The sequence below is a fragment of the Dunckerocampus dactyliophorus genome, chromosome 14, assembly GCF_027744805.1.
Source record: "Dunckerocampus dactyliophorus isolate RoL2022-P2 chromosome 14, RoL_Ddac_1.1, whole genome shotgun sequence".
NCBI classification, from domain to species: Eukaryota; Metazoa; Chordata; class Actinopteri; order Syngnathiformes; family Syngnathidae; genus Dunckerocampus; species Dunckerocampus dactyliophorus.
This window is the reverse complement of record NC_072832.1, coordinates 10,870,082-10,891,739: the sequence shown is the minus strand read 5'-3', so window position 1 is coordinate 10,891,739 and position 21,658 is coordinate 10,870,082. Positions and strand designations below refer to the sequence as shown.

The window sequence follows — 21,658 nt, the reverse complement described above, 5'->3', positions numbered from 1 at the left end:
AGTGCTAACAGAAAAATGATTGTGAGATTAGTGGGTGCCCAGATGGAACATGTTTCACATCACTCTGATGTATGAGTTTTTGTACAAGATGATGGTATATATTGTAGACCAAAACATTTGAGTGGGACAGAAAAACATGCAATGACTGAGTGAAAGGAAAAAGTGGTGACAGATGTGGAATATGTAGCACAGAAAAGAAACCATTCAGGAAGAAACGACAGACGAGAAGTCAGAGCAAAGCCAAGTAAAGGGCGTTTGATTGGAGCTTTTTGACTGAACTCAAGAAAGTGAGGCTCTGCAAAGAGAGGACAAGAAGGGAGGCAGTGAAGCCTGGCAGGACTTACTCTTCACCCCCTTTTTCCCCTTGCGTTCCTTTCTGTACTGCTCCTTGAGTTTGGTTATCAGACTCTGGTCCACGTCCCAGGCCTCAGATGTGGGACCTTGCTCGTCCTTGTCTACACAGGGGGAACAAAACCAAACCGAGAGGCTGTTGAGGAACTGCCAAGTACTGAGCCCCAAAAGGCCTGGTGGTGTGGGGATTTTACAGAGCAGTGTTCCTGCCGTGGTGATACTGCTCTGGAGGCACAGTATATCAGGGCTCAAGTAGACAGTGGGTATACATGAGCATCTTTTTGTTTAATCCGGTTACTCCTGCTTGAGGGAAATATATCTGACAACCTCACACCTATGGTTTATGTGTAGGATTTCTTGCCTGCAAAGAATTCGCCAATTTAGATATTTGTCTTGTGAATCAGGACAAACGCAAATGTAAAAATACTCCCCACAAAAGGGCTAATTTAATTGTTGGACAGCCATTAAAGAAGGTGGAACATTTTGCTTGACTGGAATTAGCCCTTAATATTTAGGCTTCCAGGCTGCTAACTGACCAACTCAATACTACAGCCTGGATCCCATCGAGTCCACAAATATCATTATTTTTATTTAAATGCACTAAATATAGCAACCTAATACTTTTCCTTTAACGGCCATCAAGATCTGGTTGCAAGCTTGCTGAGATTCAAATGAAATGAGCACATTGGAACAACTCGATACCAAATACAACGAAAAAGCCCAGCAAAACATTGAGCCCATTTTTGTCTGGCTTTAGTCTGAGGACAAGTGGGAGACGTAAACATCAGACTGATTAAAGACACAGGATGTAAGAAATTGGTTTCACAGGCTGGCTATGGGAACACACAGTGGAAGACGGCGCACAATATGAGATCAGTTCCATTGGTTGTGATTTATGAGCACAGGACAAATGAATGAAAAGTACAACAAACTAACAAATTAGGAGCAGAAATTACACTTAAGAGTCAAATTAGGAAATGTAGATGATTAGCAATCTTGTTTAAATCCATATTTTGCATGTGTATTCATTTGTACAGACTCACCCCAGTCAGTGCCGTCGCCTGTGCCTCTGCACTCAGGAGAGATGTCCATCTCGTCAGGACTTGACAAGAAGTCAAAGCCCTTCAGAGCATCTTCTGTGTCTGGGTCCTCGCTAGTGTCCATGCTGGCCGGTGGTGTTGATGATGATGATGGCTTCTTCCTAATGATCTGCACAGGACATGCAGGAATGTTAATTATAATATACGGTAATTTTTAAGATTATCAAGTCTATTCATACCGTCCTGGACTCCACATTAGTCCTATCCTTCCCCTCACTATCTTCATCGTCGTCCTCGTCACTGAACTCAGCTGCCGCATTCTCGATGAACTTGAAGGCCTCCAGTACAGCGCTCGTGTCCGAGAGCTCAGTTTTCCTGTTGAGAAATATCAGTGTATCGATAAACACATTCAAAGTAACGATTTGACTGCTTGTCACATGACATACAAACCAACTAATCACAGTAGTCTGCTGGAAAATGGCAGATAAAAACACTCTGCATCATTCTAAGGGCTTTTTCCTGTAAATATTAGGTTGCTATTTTACATTGCCAGAGCAGTGAGCGACCTCATCATATTAAACTGCATCTTATTCATACAGCTGTTAGCTTTTTGTAACAGTCTGTAGATTAGTTTCCAACCGTTACTTAAATAGAATAAGACAAAAACAGCACTACTATGAACCACAATGGCAGCAGCAATACTCATGGGTGCTTGTTTTAGTAAAATGACAAGCAGGACTGTAGAAGGACCTTCTACTTACCCTCTAGTTCCCATGCTCTTTGTCGATGTGTCTGTCCCATTGACCAACGGCTCGGTACCCATACGCTCACCAGTCTTCCCACTCCCATCGCCGGCTAGTCCTAACAACGCTCGGACACGCTGCGACTTCACATCTAAGATGGTGTCTGTGTAGCCCACCTCCTGAAGGTATCTAGAAGATGACACATTCAAATTGTTACGTGGCTGTTTGAGGTCCAGCTTAAACAAAGAAGGAGATGGTCTGGTCTGACTCTGCTGCAAAGTGGTAAAACCAATGTAAGAGCATTGAAGAGATGAATAATACAAATCTTTCTAACATAATGCCACTGGTGCATAAATGGTAGTAACCACATCGGCAAACTAAGTAGATTTTAGTGCAAAATATTATTTTCACACCACCAGCGACGTTTGGGGCTTCAACGGCACCCTATGCGAGCCACCGCCATTTAGTGTTAATGAAATGAGGCAAAAAATTAGGTATAGACTCAACTGTTGTTAGTTTTTCACCTGCACAGCTGACTATGAGCATCTAGCTAAATTACTCATAAGTGTGATTGCACTTGACCCTAAAAGATGCATACTCAGCCACCTGCTACAACTACTTGAAGGTGACATTTACTGTGCAACTTCATTTTGCTCAATTAATACATGACTCTTGCATGTAGGATTAACGAGCAATTCACTAGAATTGTCTATCAACTATCAATTTCCGCTCCAATTGTGCGGAACATATGCACTTACAGTACTGCAAAATCCTGGAAAAGTGTTTGCACATTCCCGGTGGACTGTATTGCTTCTGGTTTATTGTTCATTTTATTTCATATTGATGAATGTACTACTTAGTTATCATTTTATTAATATTATTGTAGTATTTAAACATTACAACAATTCCAGTTCAGAGACTGTTTAAGCACTGGCACAATTTACCCAACCCTAATGCCGACTAGCAAAAGTCTGATTAACAGCATTTTAGGCAAGCTGATTCTCATCAAATTAACACATTTTCAATCACAAAATATGGGCTGTGTGCTCGGCCAGCATGTTGGGGCAGATGATGTGTCAGGCTGTAGTATGGAGACTGGACGAGAAGACCACATCTTCCTGAGCTAAAGGGATGACATTATAAAGACAAACAGAAAGTGCAGACCTCAACCATGGCTTGTCACTGGCAAAATTAATAAGCAAACAGATATAGTCTAGGATCTACGAAAATTCGAAAATTTGGATGAAAAATCTAAGGAAAAACCCTAATCAGTTCCTACATAGCACAACAAATTGCTAAGATTACTGGATATGATTGAGATCCAGCATCCTAACATGTTAAAATAAAATCTGGATAACATTTAGATGAATCTTAGTTTAACATTACAACTTCTGACCTTGCTTACACATATGCTTATAATTTTGTTTAATCCTAATAAAAGATTTATGTCAGATAAAATGAATTTAATAAATACACCCACGCTGATGAAAACAACCTACTTGGCCGTGTACTAAAACGACGGCATAAGTAATGATTGGTGCTGCCCATGTGAGGGAGCTCTTGTCCACATTTTGGGCCTTATTACTACCACTGACAAGATGTACACCTTCATGCACCAACTGTAATTTGTATGCAGTCATGCATGCACATGCACCGGGAGGCTTCCAAACAACCAGGTAACTAGATTCACAGTTCATACAGACCCCCCAAAAAACAATGGTAATCCGAATATGAAGGTTCGTGTTCTTACTGTCTGAGGAGCTGACGGCCTTGTTTCCAGGACAGTTGATTGTTCAATGATCCAGAAGTCTCATTCTCATTCGTCTCGTCTGGAGGAGAAGAGAAGGACACAAATCAGGGCTCCGCAAAGAGCATGGCCTGACATCATTTCCACTCGCTAAACTCGACCACAACATTCTTGCATCACCACATTCTGGCAACAACAGTTACCCTGTACTTCCAGTGTCTCAACAGAATGAATGAACCACTCAATACTGTAGAATTATATAAAATATTGCTTCTATTTACACTTAAGTTTTATTCATTTGATCTATAGTCCCTGGTCTTGGCTTAAATAAGTACATTAGATATTTTATGACATATAACCAACATAATGAAGTGGGCTGAGTTTTATATGCCATACAGGAAAGTGCAGTGGTGTGCTTAGGCTTGCAGTATCCAGAACTACTAACTACTGTGATACTCTTTGTCATTCGCTCTGCTTGCGAGTCAGCTGGAACGTTTGCACAGGCCATAGATAACTAACAACATTTGGATGGGGGTGAGATGGGTGTATCACAGGGGGGTTGGGTGGTGGTGCCAAACAACGAGACTTGTTTGTAAGTGGGTCACATGCCTAAGTCAGGGAGGTGAGCGTTGGGCAGATGTGTCACCATATGAGCAACACCTCCCTCTTCGTGTCTCTGTGCCACCCACCCCTCACCACCTAACACCTCTTCCCTCACCTCCCTTCTTCATCAACACTTCAAGGGTTTTGGAGCTTTGAACAGCATTCATGAATAGTGATGAGGGTTGGGGAAAAGAATGATCAAAATGTGACTTCATGACGGCACAGGGCTTGACCATGAGGGGCTATTCAAATGACAATAATATGACAGAGGGTAGGTGGCATACAAAAAGTGATGCTTTTTTAGAAACCAGTTTTTGCACAGTTCACATCCAATTATACCAGTGATCTTGTTTACACTGGAGTAAACAAAGATAATGCTGCCTTATTTTAGTTAGCGTGCACCTGTTACAGAAGGGCTTTGAACTACCCAAGCCATGTTGAAATAAGAACAATTTATGTGTATTATTCAGTACAAAAGGTCGCAAAGCATGGGCGTCTCATTAGGGTGTAACTTGAAGTGATTATATTTACAGAATTATGAAATAAAACACTGATTATTCCCAATTTTGAGTCATATTTTGTTTATCACAATTTTCTTGAATAGCAAAGTAATACTCATAGATAAGTTTCTTTGTACTGCTGTAGAGGTATGAAAGCTGCTTGGTAGGAAAAGAAATGTGTTACATAGCTGTGTGACATAGATTGAAAATATTCCCTAGCTCAACACTAAATGTAGTCTATTGGCAACAATGGCACTATTTACATATTAAAGGACATAAAAGGAAACTATGGAGACAAACAAGATTCGACATGAACGAAGCCTTCACATGCGAAACGGTGATGTCATGAAAAGGTATGCGAACACAACAATAACAATGATTTAGTACAAAAGGCGGAGGCGACTGCAAACTTACCGGAATCGTAGCTTGGAGGTTTCATGTCTCCTTGATTTAATTCTGTCCCATATTTTAATTTATGGTACTTTGCTCTGTAAGTAAAGCAAATGATTATGGTTCACATGGGCAAGGTTCAAACAAGGTAGATTAGACAAAGCTGCAATGAAAAGCAAAAATGGCAAAAATATTTTTGAAAAGTATTTTGAAACATGACCACACATGTCTCTTTTCTGCACGTTCCAAAGACAGAAAAACAGCTTAACAGCTGGCATGTGGGAGCTAACAATGCACATAACAGGACACCTATTTTGACTATAAAGCCCTTAAAAAAAACCCTCCAAAAAAGCCAACAATGTTCTATTTACATTACTGACCTGTATATAAACCAAGCTACAGCTACATTGTTATTGTAGCAGCTAAGAACTATTTTTCTGGCGCAGTGACGCAGCGCCTCACGCTACTACCGAGAGATAGCGGGCCCACTGCAAAACAATGCGATAGGACACCAATCTCTACTGACTAGGAAACAAGAACAAGCATATGAACCAAACAGACAACAAAATTATCTGTGAAGTATTATCCCACATTCCATATTTTGTTTATACACGGCTTTTTTTTAGAGGGCTTTATAGTCAATATAGGTGTGTCCATTGCATTGTTAGCTCCCTCATGCTGTTTTTCTCTCTTTAAAATGCACAGAAAAGGGAAAGCCATGTGTGCTCATGTTTCAGATAAGGACTGTGGATGAGCCTTAATATCAAATGTGTACAATAAAGAAAAACTCTTGTTTTTTGTTTGGGCGCACTCACACTGGGCCAGTTTTATCATGGGCATGATTCCCCCGCCCTCTCCAATTCTCCACCCACGTTCATTTACATTGCTCTGCAGTCATTCGAGCTTCTGCACATTCAAGTGTACTCATACTAGCCAAACGTGCCAGACTTTAAGTGTGATGTGCGCTAGGCCGCGGTACATCGGCTTAATGCAGGGGTCGTCAACCCGCGGCTCTGCAGCCTCTTTTTTGTGGCTCCCTTTGCAATGCTCAAATATTTTTTAAACACCCGAGTGGAGAAAATGTGCAGTTTTGAAATGAATTTATAATATCAGACTATCTTTAAGACCGTGAACACATCCTGGCTGAGTTCTGACAGCTGACTGGATGAGCGCAAGGAAGGGAGGTGGAGCCGGTGTTTGCCTGCCTGCACTGGTTGAGACATGACAGTCACGTCTTTTCTGCCCTTGGCAAACTACACCATCAACATAACCCCCCAAAAAGAAACATCTCCGAAGACAATAGGGTTTTTAATTCTGCTCAGATTCCTTTATCTTCTCTGCCTACATGCTTGATATGTGGCGTAAAACATCAAAAAATGCTGACAGACATTTCAAAACAAGCACTCAACACTTTCTGAAAACAACCTACACTTTCTGAAAATCATTGATTTCAAAGTAAACCTACGTGTGTAACAGTGGTCACCCCCTGCAATCCAGCCTCTCAAACCAGCAACTACATCAGTCCACTTATTAATGGGCTCCACACACTGGAGGCAACGTCACCTCTAGTCTATTCATTTTCATCACTGTTGCCCAGATGAAAACAAGTCAGAGGGAGTATCATTGACCGACTAATGAGCGGACAGGATGCTATTCAGTACTCTCCCGCAGGTCTGTCAGATTCTATTTGACATTTCCAAAAAAATAATATAGCAATATAAAGAATAAAGCAGAGGCATGGGAACTTGTTGGCGCCAGAGTAAACACATCAGGTAATTTTACATTAGTTTACGTGGACATTTATTTCAGTTTGTATTTGTACTTTATTTATTTATTTATTTATTTATTTTTTATTAGTTTATCTCCGATACTAGCAGGTCCGGTACTGGCAAGAGTACTACACCAACACCGCCAGCTTTTTCTCCCGTGAACTACTTTGATACCCTCAAAATTCCCTGTAAATCTGACAGCCAATCAAAACCGTGGGAGACTCGTAATTCGCTCTGGATGTGAACGCATCGCTCACCGGTGTCACTGGCCACAGATGTTCGTCACCATAGCCAGCGAGCTAAAAGAAACAGGCGGTGAATTCATTGTGCTGTACATTTCTTGAGACGTCACGTAGTGAGGTTTAACCAAGATACTATCACTGCTAGTTGGCATCCTTTACACATGCACACTGCACTTCTATTTGAGGTATTCGGTTGTTATAACTGGTAAAATTAAGAAAGATTCTAACTTTTAAAAGTTAATTTTAAATTAAACTTTTAAATTTTGTTTTAAGCTGATGTTTTGCGGCTCCAGACTATTTTTCTTTAGCGGGCAAGGGGGCAAAATGGCTCTTTTGATAGTAAAGGTTGCCGACCCCTGGGCTACTGTGAGCACACCATGTCCCCTCCTCTTACTTTGCTTCAAAAAGTCAACCTTTTCTCGTTACATTATGTGTTTTGCTCCATTTTTCACATTTTTCCTGGGGTTTTTTTTGGTCTAAGTTTATTTCTACAATGCGCTGCAGGCCAACAAAAAACAAGTCACAGGTCGCGAATGGCCCCTGTGTTGCACTTTGGATAGCTCTGCTTTTATAGCTCTTTGTGAGGGTTGAGCGCATGACGTGACTTCAACTCTGTGCACAACCACAACTATTTAGCTTATTAGTGTCTTTCCTCGCGAGCGAATTATAGCAATTAAAAGAGAGGAAGAGAGTGTTGTTGCAGCTGGAACTAACCGATGCATTACAGCAGTCATTTGTACTGCTAATGTTAATACAAAATCACAGAAGAGATAATGAGCTACAAGCCAACCAATCACAGCCTTTATGGTCCCTGAGGTTAGTTTTTTGGTGCATGTCATGCAATGCAAAAGGGTTTGCACGGGGAGGTGCGAGCCAGTGTAGCATACGCTGGTGCTTTCACACAGGAGCCTAATCCAGGTTTCAAAACTAGAAACTGAAATACAACAAAATGCGCACATGCAGAGCTGTGAAAAGCACAAGCGTATTCAAGGGTCAAAATGTGCGCAGAGTATAAAAAAATGCATACATGTTGGCAAGTCTGGTAATGTGCATGTAATACATGGCAGCCAGCACCTTCCTTGAAATAAGACCAGAAAATAATCCTCAGTCAGGGAAATCGAAGTGATGGAACAAGCAAACGGCACTAGCACGAATGCTCAATGTGATTGCTGGCCTACAGGGGCCAAGAGAGGGATGGCACGAATGGCCTAGAGCAGAGGTATTCAACAAAATTTCAAATAGGTTCAGTTACAGAAAATTTCCTCAAGCAAAGGTCGTGTGCTTATTCATCTTGCTGTCCTCTCTCTCCGTATTACTTTCCTCGTATCTGTCATTCTTCTGTGTCACTCGTTTTGCTCCTCTCTGCTTTTGTCTGTCTCTGTATTTAGAGTCGCCATGTTTAGTGCCTGGAATAAACAGATTTGATTGGCTGAGTAGTATCACATGGGATATCTTAACTCCCATGTAATTGGTCAGTGGAGTTCTTGATCTGATAAACGGTATCATAAAGTCTAAAAATGCTGTGACCCTGTCAAAACTTAATACTTGAATCATTCCTTGACCGTAGGTCCAGATCCACATTGGATGGAACGCAGTCCGCCAGTTAGTGACCTGTGGCCCATTGTGAGTACAGTCATCCCTTGTTTATCGCAGTTAATTGGTTCCAGACCCGACAGGGAAGTAGGATTTAATATTAATAAACTGAAAATTTTTGTAATTAGAACATAGAAAACTTGTTTCCGACTTTGTAAATACAGATTTTAACATTAGAGCCCCTGTACAAATGAAATAACACCCCTGTAGTCACCATTACACTCCTATTATTCGTTTACACCACACTGCGCAGGTTACAGGACCACTGCAGGGACATAAGAGACAGCTGCCGCTAGCATAGCAAGCTACCAAGCTAACTAGTTAGCCTCCCCAATTTACTAATTCTAAACTTAAGAAAGTTTTTCAAACGGAGTGGGGAAGAAGGACAAAGTAAGAAGCCAAAAACATACCACTTCCACACGGAATGGGAGGAGAGTTTTTTTCCCCCCACTCTATCATGTCGAACATGCCGTGGCTGACTCCATGCAGGTAATGTATGAAGGTAATGTCTCATCAATGTAACATTACTGACGCCGAGTGACCAGAATACTACATATAATCTGTCTTTCAATATTTTTTTACTATGATAACAGGCCATAGTCAGCCACGAAACAGCCACCAATTACACAATTACAATTACTACCATGATCTCAGAAAACTAATCAATTATGGCATTTATGGAAGTAGTTTCCTACTTTCTTGCATCAAATTCACACATGTATTAGCGGCCCAGCCTCCTTCCAAAGAGTACTTTCACACCTTTCAGTTCACACAGCTCCAGCACACGACTCTTTTCATGTTTTAAAATTCATTTGGAGTCAGGTACAACCTACACTCAGACCAATATCTCACACTGCTTTTCAGAAGCTCTTGGAGACGTGACCGGTTGCTAAGCAACCAGGGAAAGTGGTAGTAATTCTGGGTTAAGTGTTGCTTTTGAGGCAGTCGTGTGCTCTCACATGGGAAAAGTGGATAAATACACATTAAGTGCTAGAGGACAATCCCACGCTTGAAAGACTGGCCAATAAGGTTCTTCACATTGCAGCCGAAGGCAAGTGTAGTAGGGAGGGCAATTAAAAAAAGATCTGATCACAAGTGGACATCTCAAGACCTAGTCGTGAGCACACCCAGGACACTGGGAGATCCAAGCACTCAACACTTTGAGGTCATCAGCAGCAATTGTGACTTTCACTTTCATTCTTTTAGAACGAAAGTGTGGCCTAGGCAACACCGAGGGACCATATAATGTCTTCTGTGTAAGCAGAAATAAGTAAATATAATCTGTGGGTGTGTTTGAAAGAACACAGTATATGACTTCCTGTGCTCACATTAAGCTCTCGGATTGGTCAAACAAGGCATAGAAAGAGGGTTTAAGAATGGCTGCTTTCCACAGTTCTCAGTGTTGTAATGAGAGTGACCAGTATTCCCACTCATAGGTTTAAACAATCAAGGGCAAAAGACAAGGTTATAAATAGGGATGTCTGATAGTGGCATTTTTGCTGATAACCGATATGCCAATATTGTCCAACTCGCAATTTCTGATTATGATATGAACAGATACGATACCGATATGTGTAATATGACATATCTCCTGTCGTGGACTGGAATGGACAGGACCGGACTTATTACCTTATTATGTAATATTATTGTTTATTGTTTATACAAATTTGACGTGATCTGTTTCGTATTTATTTATTCTTATTCTATTTTCTTATTTTTCTTATCGTTCATGTCTGGCCTTGGTTGTTTTGTGATGAAGTGATTAAGTTCATTATGACATTTTTGCAGAGCTGCTGGTCATGTGAATTTCTCTTGGAGATGAATAAAGTATCTACCCATCTATCTATTTACCTATCCATCCATCTGGACACCCTTCGCTGAGGAGTCTAGCACCGCGTCTGCCCACCGACACCTCCGCGCCCCGCCACATTACTGCCACCGCACTCTCCACTACCAGCGGTGCCCCGACAACCCACCACGCCCTGCCACCTCGAACCGGGCCAAGCAAAGCATTGGCTTAAGCATGCGCCACATGAGGACTGCCACAACAAACAAGCCACAAAACACTTATATGGGAGAACAACTCAAAAAACCCACTGCATTTCAGTATGTGGAATCAAATTATGGAACAGATTGAGTAAGGAACTCAAAACAAAGCACTAAGATGAGAGAGTTCAAGAAACAATTCAAGCAGTTGATGTTTGCAAAATACAAGGAAGAAGAGTCTTAAACTTGTTCTGTTATGTCTATTTGTATTTTTTATTGATTTATTTACTATACTATACTGTACTATACTTATTTACTATACTGTTTATTATATTATAATATATATATATATACATATATATATATATATATATATATATATATATATATATATATATAATAATTATATTATATATTATGTATTATTATTATTGTGGAAAAAACCCAGACATTTATATTACCACACTGATACATTACTTATCACTTTTTATGTATTAAAAAGATCACATGAAATACAGGTAGAAAAAATGTACTACAACAGATGTAAAACGGATGGGAGGGGTAGGATTAAATAAGCTTTGCTTCTTCTTACTCCTATTGGACATGTGGAACTGCAAATTGTACTATATGATGTATTCCATCGTAACTTGTATGCATGTTCAAATAAAATTAGACCATTACCACTCTGTTCACGGCGTTGTTCTAAGGAACAAGCGTGCAACGGTGCTGAAACCAGTGCACAGAGTGATCCCTCTTCCTGCCTTTTTGGAGGCGGGAGACAAGGAAAACAGACAAGCATGCACATGGCAATACATTGAGGCTGGCAAAATGATTGAGTTAATTTTAATTTAATGTGTGATTAATTAATTTATTATCATCCAAGGCCTAGTGCCTGCAACACAGTTTTTTTCTGAATGAGAAATCTTTGTCACTTTTTAATCTTGCGAGATTTTGTGATACCCCAAATGTGTGACAATCTCTTGGAGAGGAGTAAAAACTGTTTCACACATAAGGAGATGGTGATGGGCTGGTGCACTGAATAATGACAACAATGTAAATCATTGGATTTCTGAAGAAAGAAAGCTATGGCAGTGACCTCATTTTGCCTGAAGAAAGAATAATCCATTCTAGTCCTCACTCTGACCGTCTTGCTGACACATATTCCCTGAGACGTCACTCAACTGGACCCGGGAGAATCTCACACCACTACCAGGTTCTGCTGACATCAGCTGAGACACTGTACTGGATTTTCTCATAAAATGATAGCATTGCTGTCAAGAAGAAAACACCCCCACAGGTCCAACAAATGATTTATTGACCTGTGAGAACCACTTCCACTCTACCTTTTCCGCATTTCTTTGGGCAGAAAGGCATTTTTAGCAGCAAGGAAATTGTGTAAACAGTGGTTGTAAGGAACTAGCAGAGGTACATGTGTTTGTGGGAGGGTTGAAGCAGCAGTAGGCGTTATGGCACTCACCTCTCTTGCTTCAGCGCATACTCCAACATTTTGATCCTCCTCACAAGGTCTTTCTTCAGATTCTCCTGGCCCTTCCGCTCCCCTTGTAGGAAGGCGATTTGAGCCTGCAAATGCAAAAATAGGTGGTATTTTAGGGGAACAGAAGAAACAAAAGCATTGCTTTTATAAATAGACATGTTTTTGGTTTGCTGGCATCCTCATGATAGATGTGATGTTTCTTGGAACAAAGACTTGATGTGAACCTCCGCAAGGAAACAGCACATCAGAGAGAAAACTACTTTAGTGGAGACTGAAATAGGACGATCAAATCAATATGCGTGGCAGGATGGGAAACAATAAGTAAAGCTGTTGGCTTTTATTTTAATCGAACCTACTCGCTCTCCTACACATTAACTACCCCCTCCTCCAGAAAATCATCTTTTTAACAGGCAGCAGCTGTTGACGCACTCGGTTTTGAGTCAGCATTACATGGGGGGCACACAGACACACAAAATATAGCTCAAACACTTTTTCACACCACTCTGTATCCATTCATACAATGTATTACTTAACATTGTTTTCAAGTTTTAAAAAAAAAACTCTCAAGTTTAGGGTGTTTATTTTGTCGTGGCGCTGCGCCACCATCAATGTAGCGGAAACCCTGCTAGGTATGACATAATTGATTGGGCTATTGTTCAATTAAAAATGAATACAATTAATTGACTGTGTGAAATTGATAGTTAAATAATTGAATCTTGAATCAAGATAGGCAAAAATGAAGGGCACTACTTGGTTGCAACCAGCAGAAGACTTGATTCAGTCTCAACGAACAAAATGATATGAGCTGATAGAACATCCATACAGACCTCATCTAAGGCACACCTGCTTGGAACAATATTAATCTGATCAATATCAGCAGCATAAATAGAACAATATTTTTTTAAAATGACAATGACTGTTAATATTCCAATGCAATTCATCAGTCATCCCTAGTTTACATGCAAAGCACTTGTTTTACATACACAAGATTTTACAAGGTGGACTTTGGAGCAGCGTTGCACTCCAGTAAAGAATGATGACATGCTAATGAAGTGCAATGCTTACTTTGGATTAACTCTGGCAGACAAATCGGTAGAGAAGAGCAAAGGCAAGATGGGAACGCATCGCACCTCCCGAGGGAATGAAAATGGAATTCCTGCATTGGAATCTATAAGCAGAGGATGGTGTGAGTTTGAGTGGGCTGGACGACAAGTTCACACGGATAGCAAGCGGAGCTGCTGCAGCCTGCAACAATGAGTCACGACTGCATTTCAGTCTGGCTCACATTGAAGGAAGCACTGTAACCATCCAGTTCTCTGCAAACTAACTCCAGGGTTTCCGCTACGTGTAATTGATTGTGGAGGCCCGCCACTACAAAATAAAAGCCGGCACACCTTAAAAATGAGTTTTTGTTTTAAACTTGAAAACTATTTCAAGAAATATATTGTAAGAACTGATATATATGCTACATAGATACATTTATAAATTATTATTTACGCACAAATTGACCACAATTACTTTGAAAACGATTTAAAATGTCATAAAAATGTTTCACTGCACTTTATTTTGATAAGCATGCTCCGGAATCACCTGTCTTGCTGGCACTTTCGTATGTCTGACCAGAAACGTCTTGTTTTGACTTTCACTTTGTTTCTTATTATCGGGAGAATGAACAATAGCCCGTAAAAGGTGTAGTCCATTGACCACAGCTCGTCACATGCTAAGCCCATCTATGCCAGCATGTGTGATCGCTCATGTTTCAATATCCTTTGACTTTCTGGCATTTTTGTTTACATGCCTGGCTGGCGGCATCTAGCTAGCTTGTTTTTGAGCTACAAGTGACTATTACGTTCATGGGATCAACCATCTATCATCATCACACTTTTTAAAGTGTCACTTAACAATCTTGCGCTTTTGTTATCATTATAATACTTATGGCTTGTCTTCAAAACACTAGTTGTGTGTCAAAGTTGTGCACCTGAAACACATAGTGTGTACAGCTTTAGATAGTGATGCTATCACAGGGTTCTCAAACAGGTAGCTCGTAAGCTAGGAATAGCAGTATGATAACCCTGGAGTCTGAATTTATACAGTTTATACAGGACAGATTTCTATAAAAATACTAATTATTTAAATTGTTATTTTGTTATTCGTGTTATTCTGAACTCAATATATTATTAAACAATTCACAGGCATCAAATACAATTTAGGTTTGTGTCAAATAGTACAAAATGTTGTACTTTTGTACTCGTCACATAGGTCAGGTAAAAAAAGCAGGCTCGACATTTTAGACTCTCACTTTAAGTGCTCTCAGCAACTTTGCCATTAAATTGTGCAGTGTTATCGGTTCATATCTTGCAGGTTGTTGAAAAACGTAAAATAAGTTAAGTAACAAATAAGTCATAAAAAATTGGTATTTCTCATTTAAAAAATGCAGATGCCGCATCGCACGACACAGTGGCGGCAGTCCGCCCTGCAATGCAGCCCACCGCCACAGCTTCAAAAAATCCGAGGGGAAACCCTGAAGTCACTACTGGACTATCCACTCTGACAGTTATTGATATTAAAATAATGACAAATAAAACTTTTGCATGCATGTCAACTACTGACGCTCTTCACATCTGCTGTTAGCAAATCCTTATTCATCACCATCCCTGACTTGACAATGAGTTGAATCCATTCAAATGCATCCTGTACTGCCAACAATGGCAGCAATGATCAGTATGTGTCTGGCTCTCCACATAAATCCAGGCACACAAGTTTGAAGGCAACTGGAAAACCAGCTACAAATGTGTTAAAAGGCCCCTAGAGCACATTTGATTTGTAAGTTCAATTTAAGACATGTGGAACAGTTAAATAATTAATGTCAACAAAGTACTGAATGACTCGTACCATGCCCGTGTAGATTGCAAAATTCAGTGTTAAGTTTTTTCCCAAATTCCATTTACAGCCGTACCTCGTTTGTCACAGTTAATTGGTTTCAGATCCGACCGCGATAAATGAATTACAGGATACAAGATATTGGATTAAATGTTAATAAATGGAATATGTTCATAGTTAGAGCATAAAAAACCTGTTTGACTTTCAAAACATTTTAGGGCCCTGTAGACATGAAATAACACACTTATCGTCACATTTAGACTCCTATTATTCATCACATTGCACAACTCTTATGGTGCAGGGACTCGAGACGGTCGCTAGCTAGTCAGATAACAAGCTAGCAAGCTAACCAGTGTAACAGTTGGACAGGAAATAAGTTGATTGGTCATGCCTGTTCAGTGGGGCACACAGATGATGTCATTAAAAAAAAGGTGACTGTTGCAGTTCATTGTGGCTGGCACATGTGATGAAAAAACGGAGCAGACACGTCCTCTCCAAAGAGCACAAGTTCGTTTTTGTCCTTCAAAGAGTGACCCTACACCTCGGACGCTACCCCAGTTAGCCTCAAATTTATTTCTTCTAAACTTAAGAAGCCAACAACCTACCACTTCCACACGGAATGGGAGGAAAACTTTTTCCACTCTATCACGTCAGACATGCCATGGTTGAATTCATGATTTCATGCAGTTTTATGGTAGTGTAATGTAAGGTAATGTCTTATCAATGTTTTGTGTCATTACTGCCACCTAGTGACCAGAATACTACATATCAGTTGTATTTCAATATGTTTAGACTAATAATAAACTATATAGTCTACCACAAAACAGCAATCATTTATTAATTAACTAATTTCTGAAAAAATGCAATATAGCGAGGGAGTGATAATAAAAATAATAGAAATACAACATTAATATCAAAGATAAAGTGTAACCAACATCTCTTCAGGTTGCATTAACAGTAGGTTTACCTGCTACTTGCTATTGCAAGAGGTGCAGACAGCGTTGTGTGAAATCCTATGGCGCCTTAGCAGGTGGTTGGAGAGATTTGTCGTGTCGCCGTGGTATTTTACTTGACCTTTACATATCCTACCAACCGCGAGCGACTTATTTAGAACATCTTCCTCTTTGCAAAAGCCAAAGTGTTTCCACATACTGGACCGCAACTGTGACTTAATTATTTCTTGCTCGCCGGCTTGTCCACTGCCATTCGCGATGCTACTTTTTGTTGTCTGCTGGCGTGTGGCGATGACATCACAAATCGAGTAACGTTTAACATTTTTATCATTAAAAGTGCTAAAAAAACAACAACCAAAAAACACACATATCCACATAAAGGCCCCCATGCTTAAGTCCAATGCTTTATTTTGATTTATTACCTTATAAACAATGTTAGACCAATATATGTCGTCTGGAATGGCAAGTTGCTGAACATAGATCGATGTAGTTGGATCACAGGAATATAAATTGATACATCAATGAAGTAGATGAATCGTTACACCCCTACGTAAAACGCTCACTTACATTAACAACATTAAAACACAACACGGTGTAAACAGACTCATACAGGCTGAGCTGCACACACACACCCGCACTAGCATGCTCTGCTAAAGTAAGGTAATCCAACTACCTTCCATTCACGCTCTGTAAGGGACGAGTTGCTAAGTTTTTTTGTCAAATGTCGCCAGTGTTTGGGGCCGCCGTTTTGGCATGTTTAATGGGAAGGCGGGTTAGTGTTTGTGATGAGATTCTGCCACGATTGAGCGGTCTGTTGGGGAAATACCACAAACGTTCCTTCTCCTCACGATGACAGCTTTTCATTCACATTATGACGATTTACGCGAGATTTCGCGTTTAACAGTAGATTACGTTTTTATTGAGCGATTCCATCCGCAACTTCCATTAACGTGGAAATCATAGGGCCCTAGTAAGCGTATGCTGGGGAGAGAAAGATGAGGCACATGTTGTGTGTTGTTTGGACAATACCGCATGTAGATGATGAGTGTTGGCTCCCAAAATAACATCCACTGGCTTCAAATCTAATATCAGTCAGGAACAATGCCTCAGGGAGTTGAAAATATATCACAAGAAACTGATGTGTTCAACCACACAAATTCTTAATTTAGCTGATTATGCAGTTATTTTGCACCAACTCTCTCTTTATTTCAGACATGATTCCATAGAGATTCACACCTGATATCTACTGCTCACTTCCTTATCCACCTGAAGCACTGGACCGGAGAAGCCTAGACTTCTGTGGTGGCAGACACCGAGAAGACTGAAGCTCTGTGAATCTCTGGCTCGTCATCTATACCCCCGATCAAACATTAACCTTGGGAGGAATGTAATGAGTCAACTAAGACCGTAAAGAGACACAGGAAGCTTTTAATCCTGGCCTCACACTGAGTGCATTATTGGGCTGAGGGATAAGAGCTCCTCAGTGTGTCAGAGCGAGGGACATGCAGAACAGGGCATCCATCTAGAGTGCGGGGCTTTTCAGAGACAGGAAAAGGAGGGAGTGGTGATAGGGTGATAGGGTGATGGCTACAGAAGACAATAAACATCAGACACACACAATTTTGCTAAGCCAAGGTAATAAAATGTGTCTCTGCCAATCCTCATGTGACAGTCCTTTTTATACTCTTGGTTAACTAAAATGAACAAGAGAAAACAGATGAGAGACCATGCAAAGTACATCAACATCCACATTGGTAATTTAACAATACTTAATGGAGATGAACAACTACTGTATTTGTAAAACATACTTTTGATCATATTTTTTGAAAAATTTAGTTTTGATAAAAGGTGATGTATTGTGAACATTACAGAAAAACCTGTAAAGTACACACCAAATTGGGAGTGTGTACTTTTTTTAACCATTAATATTAGGATTAGTAATGTAGGATTATACACAGCAATATTAGTTCTTTAAATTGAAATACAAAAAAATAAATAAAATTGTTCCAGATCTCCAATACAAAGAGTCCAATGGTTGATCTCGAAACATTCAACGCACTGAAATACAGCCTAACAAGTCTTAAATTTACAAAATTTCCCAAAGGAATTTATGACAATACTCATACAGCCTCGGTGCTTCCACACATGGTGCTCCTTTGAGACTGATGGCGGAACACTAGCTGGTGTAAATCACATATTTACAAAGCAAACAAGCTTTCTTTTGATGAGTGCAGTCAACTTCGCAGCGACCCACCACGACCCCACGAGCAACATGATGGTCAACTTGATAACTTGCCAAGTACATTCCACACATGCCATTACACTGGCAGCTAAAAGGGTGACAAAGAAGCCAAACTACAGGAGCGAGACAGGTGCTGGGGCCCCATCAATAACACCAGTAGTAAAAACAACTCCAGGGAGGCTCAAGCAGGAGTTTCTTTGGGAAAAAGGGGGAAAAAATATCATTTGTATTAAGATTACTTAATAGTACTATTAATACTGGTTAGAAATTCATCAATATTATTGTGGGGAATTCAGGAACAGTGGGGATTTTCGGCTTTTATATAAAAGAGGTTTACACTGTGCCTTGCCACCATCAAACAACCTGCAGTGTTTAATACTCATACATTTTGCTACCCCTGATATATGAAGCCTTGTGTTAAGATGAGAAATAGCTGTGCTAAGAGCTGGAGCTCACCTCCTCAAACACAGTGTGGTTTAAGATACACTGGATCTCTGCTTTTCTCCTCGCTTTTCCTTTGTAAGTCGTAGACGTGCTGTTTTCCTTGTGTCACGGTTTCCCAGTTGAGCTTTGTTTTACACTGTGCTGTCACACTACTCAAGCCAGCTCTACACTGCAGTGCTTCAAAGCGTCACATACAGTACGTAGTGCGTCATCCTTCACTGAGTTTACATGCACTAAAACAGTCAGACTTCTACGTGAAGTCCCAGTTTACAGCTCCTAATGTGGATGGAGGAAGAGGATACTACATGCCAATAGATGTCACTTGCAGAAGGATAACATAAGTTTCCACTTTCTTTCATGTTGTTAACATTTTGATATGTGTTTAACGCCATGTGCTTTGGTCCTTGTAGTTATGGTGTCAGAGGCAAAGGAAAAAAAATCGGCATTGTGATGGCTTGCTTTGGCCAATATTTGAAAACAATGAATTATTACTAAATTCACTAGCTAACTAAATGAAGTATGATTAGGAATGCTAATCGTGGATGTTTTTATCACTCTCCGATATTCATCGAGAGGCAGAGAATACTTTTTATGTTACCTATCACTGTTGTCTACATATCACAGACTAACAAAATACAGATGTATGATTTTTATCTATTTCCATTGAATTATGATTTTTTTTTAAGTTTTGGTATTGAAATATGGCTGTTTACTATGTTTCCACCCAATAAGAATGTATTCAGGCATCAGATAATGAGGTTTGCTCATTTGGAAGTGAGATCTGAAAGCAGTTTTGGATGGCTCTGCACGCTGGTTTACAGAGGTTTTATTATTTTTATCTCCACTGACGTCAATACAACCTGGACTTCCTTATATGGGCATGCCCAGGTACACACTGGAGATAGATAGAGAGATGTATTTATGTATTTGTACTCCGTCTGTCGCTCGAAGTCAGCTGGGATAGGCTCCAGCATGTGCTCGCGACCCTAAAGAGGAGAAGCGGTATAGAAAATGGATGGATGGATGATAACAATGTGATGACTGGATTGAAGGATTTATCTGATTTATCTAGTTTCTAGACAGATTGCCACAAAGTAGTTCTGTTCTTTAAGGACAAGACACATATTATTGTATCCACATTATTGTCCTTCCATTGTGAAAGTTGCAAAATATCCGACCCAAACCCTTCCACTTTTTAGTGTTCCTTTGTTGGGTTGCTGACTGCAGTGGTGCACTTTAGGATTGAGGAGGTGGGCACACTGCTGTTCACTGATTGGTCGACAGAGGATTATCCACCTCCTTACATGTCGCAATGGCCATGAAAGGAAACAAAACAAAAAATACTGTGGATTACGGCGGAAGGTAGATTCAAAGCCATGTTTCTTGTGTACAGGTATCAAAATCCTTCTAATATTGCAGTTTCTTCTTCAAACAACTTAGGTCTGTTTTTGTTCAAATGGACCCATGCACTGTCTTTACTAAACTGCATACTGCAGCATTTCCCCTACCATTATATTAGGGCGGCACCTCATTTCTGTCGCTAAATGGTCACGCAATTCTCTTTTGCTCTCTGATTCGCTGATTGAAGCTACATGCGTGCATGTTAAACAATGAAGTAAATTAGGCCAAATGCAGCCGTTAGAGAGCCAGAGAGTGCGAACATGGAAGCAGCTGCTGCCCTTTGGCCTCTTCTGAGTGGGTATGGTTCCATAGGCTAGAAAAGCATGACTATCTGCCCTTGCTTTCACGCATTTCAAACAGCTTCACTACACTTTAAGACACAGAAATACACACATTCTACTCTACTTTGCACCTCCAATTTCAGCATTGGAAGACCTGAGAATATTTTTGTTGTTACTCGTAATCCTGGACAAGGAAATAAATTCTTCTAAATTGTGACTAGTGGGAGTAGTTAAGGTTAGAAGCCCAGGCTTTAAAAAGAACATTTTATAGGACATGCTGTTATATGGACATAGTGGCTATTTGTCAAAGACTGCAACATTGGCTTTGTGGTACCACTAATGACTAGCCTGTTAAAACTATGAGTTTTTGGTCTGCTTACATGAGAAAGAATGTGAGTAGTCAGACTTGTGATCTTTGCAACTCCAGAAATTGTGCTTTTGTTGTATTTTCCCAAGCTGGTGCATATGCAAGAAAAGTAAAAATAACTACAAAAAACTAAGTAAGTACAAAGTATTGAGTGAGGAATGACAGTGACAAGCCATTTCTGAATGCCGCAGTAAGTGAACGTGTGTGTTTGAGCTTGGCACAGAGTGCCTTTTTCCTGTGCTATCCAGCCAAATTGGCCCCTGACTTTTTTTTTTTGTGCAAGTCAACATAAGAACACAGTAATATGTCATCTTACCAAGGCAGGCTAATACTAAGCTTCTCCAGCAGCTAACTGTAGTTGTTGCTGACAAATTACAACCACAAGACACACGCGATTGTTCATGCGAGGCGTTTTTCTTTTTGGAATAAGATAGACATTTCTAAGTGAGCCCATGTTTCAGACTGCACGAACACAGTGCCACCTTACACCCTGAGCCATCTTCAGCCTTCTCTGGGTGTCAAATTATGGCAGCAGACAGATTCTCCAGGCAAGGAGATATAGCATGAAGCAGGGGTTTCCCCATAACTACAAGGCTTCTGAGGGCTGTCCCATTTAGGACATAACTTATTT

General features: G+C 40.3%; 1 protein-coding gene across 2 annotated transcripts in view; it reads right to left on the bottom strand.

Moving 5' to 3' along the window:
- Positions 1–21,658, bottom strand: part of LOC129193686 (striatin-like) — a 38,753-nt gene that overhangs the window by 9,404 nt on the left and 7,691 nt on the right. Inside the window, exons 2-8 of one of the 2 annotated variants that reach the window (XM_054798151.1) lie at positions 12,442–12,545; positions 5,399–5,472; positions 3,885–3,963; positions 2,153–2,323; positions 1,631–1,766; positions 1,395–1,560; positions 345–455 (exon numbers count right to left, since the gene is read on the bottom strand). In XM_054798151.1, the coding sequence (XP_054654126.1) occupies positions 345–455; positions 1,395–1,560; positions 1,631–1,766; positions 2,153–2,323; positions 3,885–3,963; positions 5,399–5,472; positions 12,442–12,545 (841 nt within the window). The remainder of the gene's footprint in view (positions 1–344; positions 456–1,394; positions 1,561–1,630; positions 1,767–2,152; positions 2,324–3,884; positions 3,964–5,398; positions 5,473–12,441; positions 12,546–21,658) is intronic. The other variant, XM_054798152.1, reaches the window with a different exon arrangement.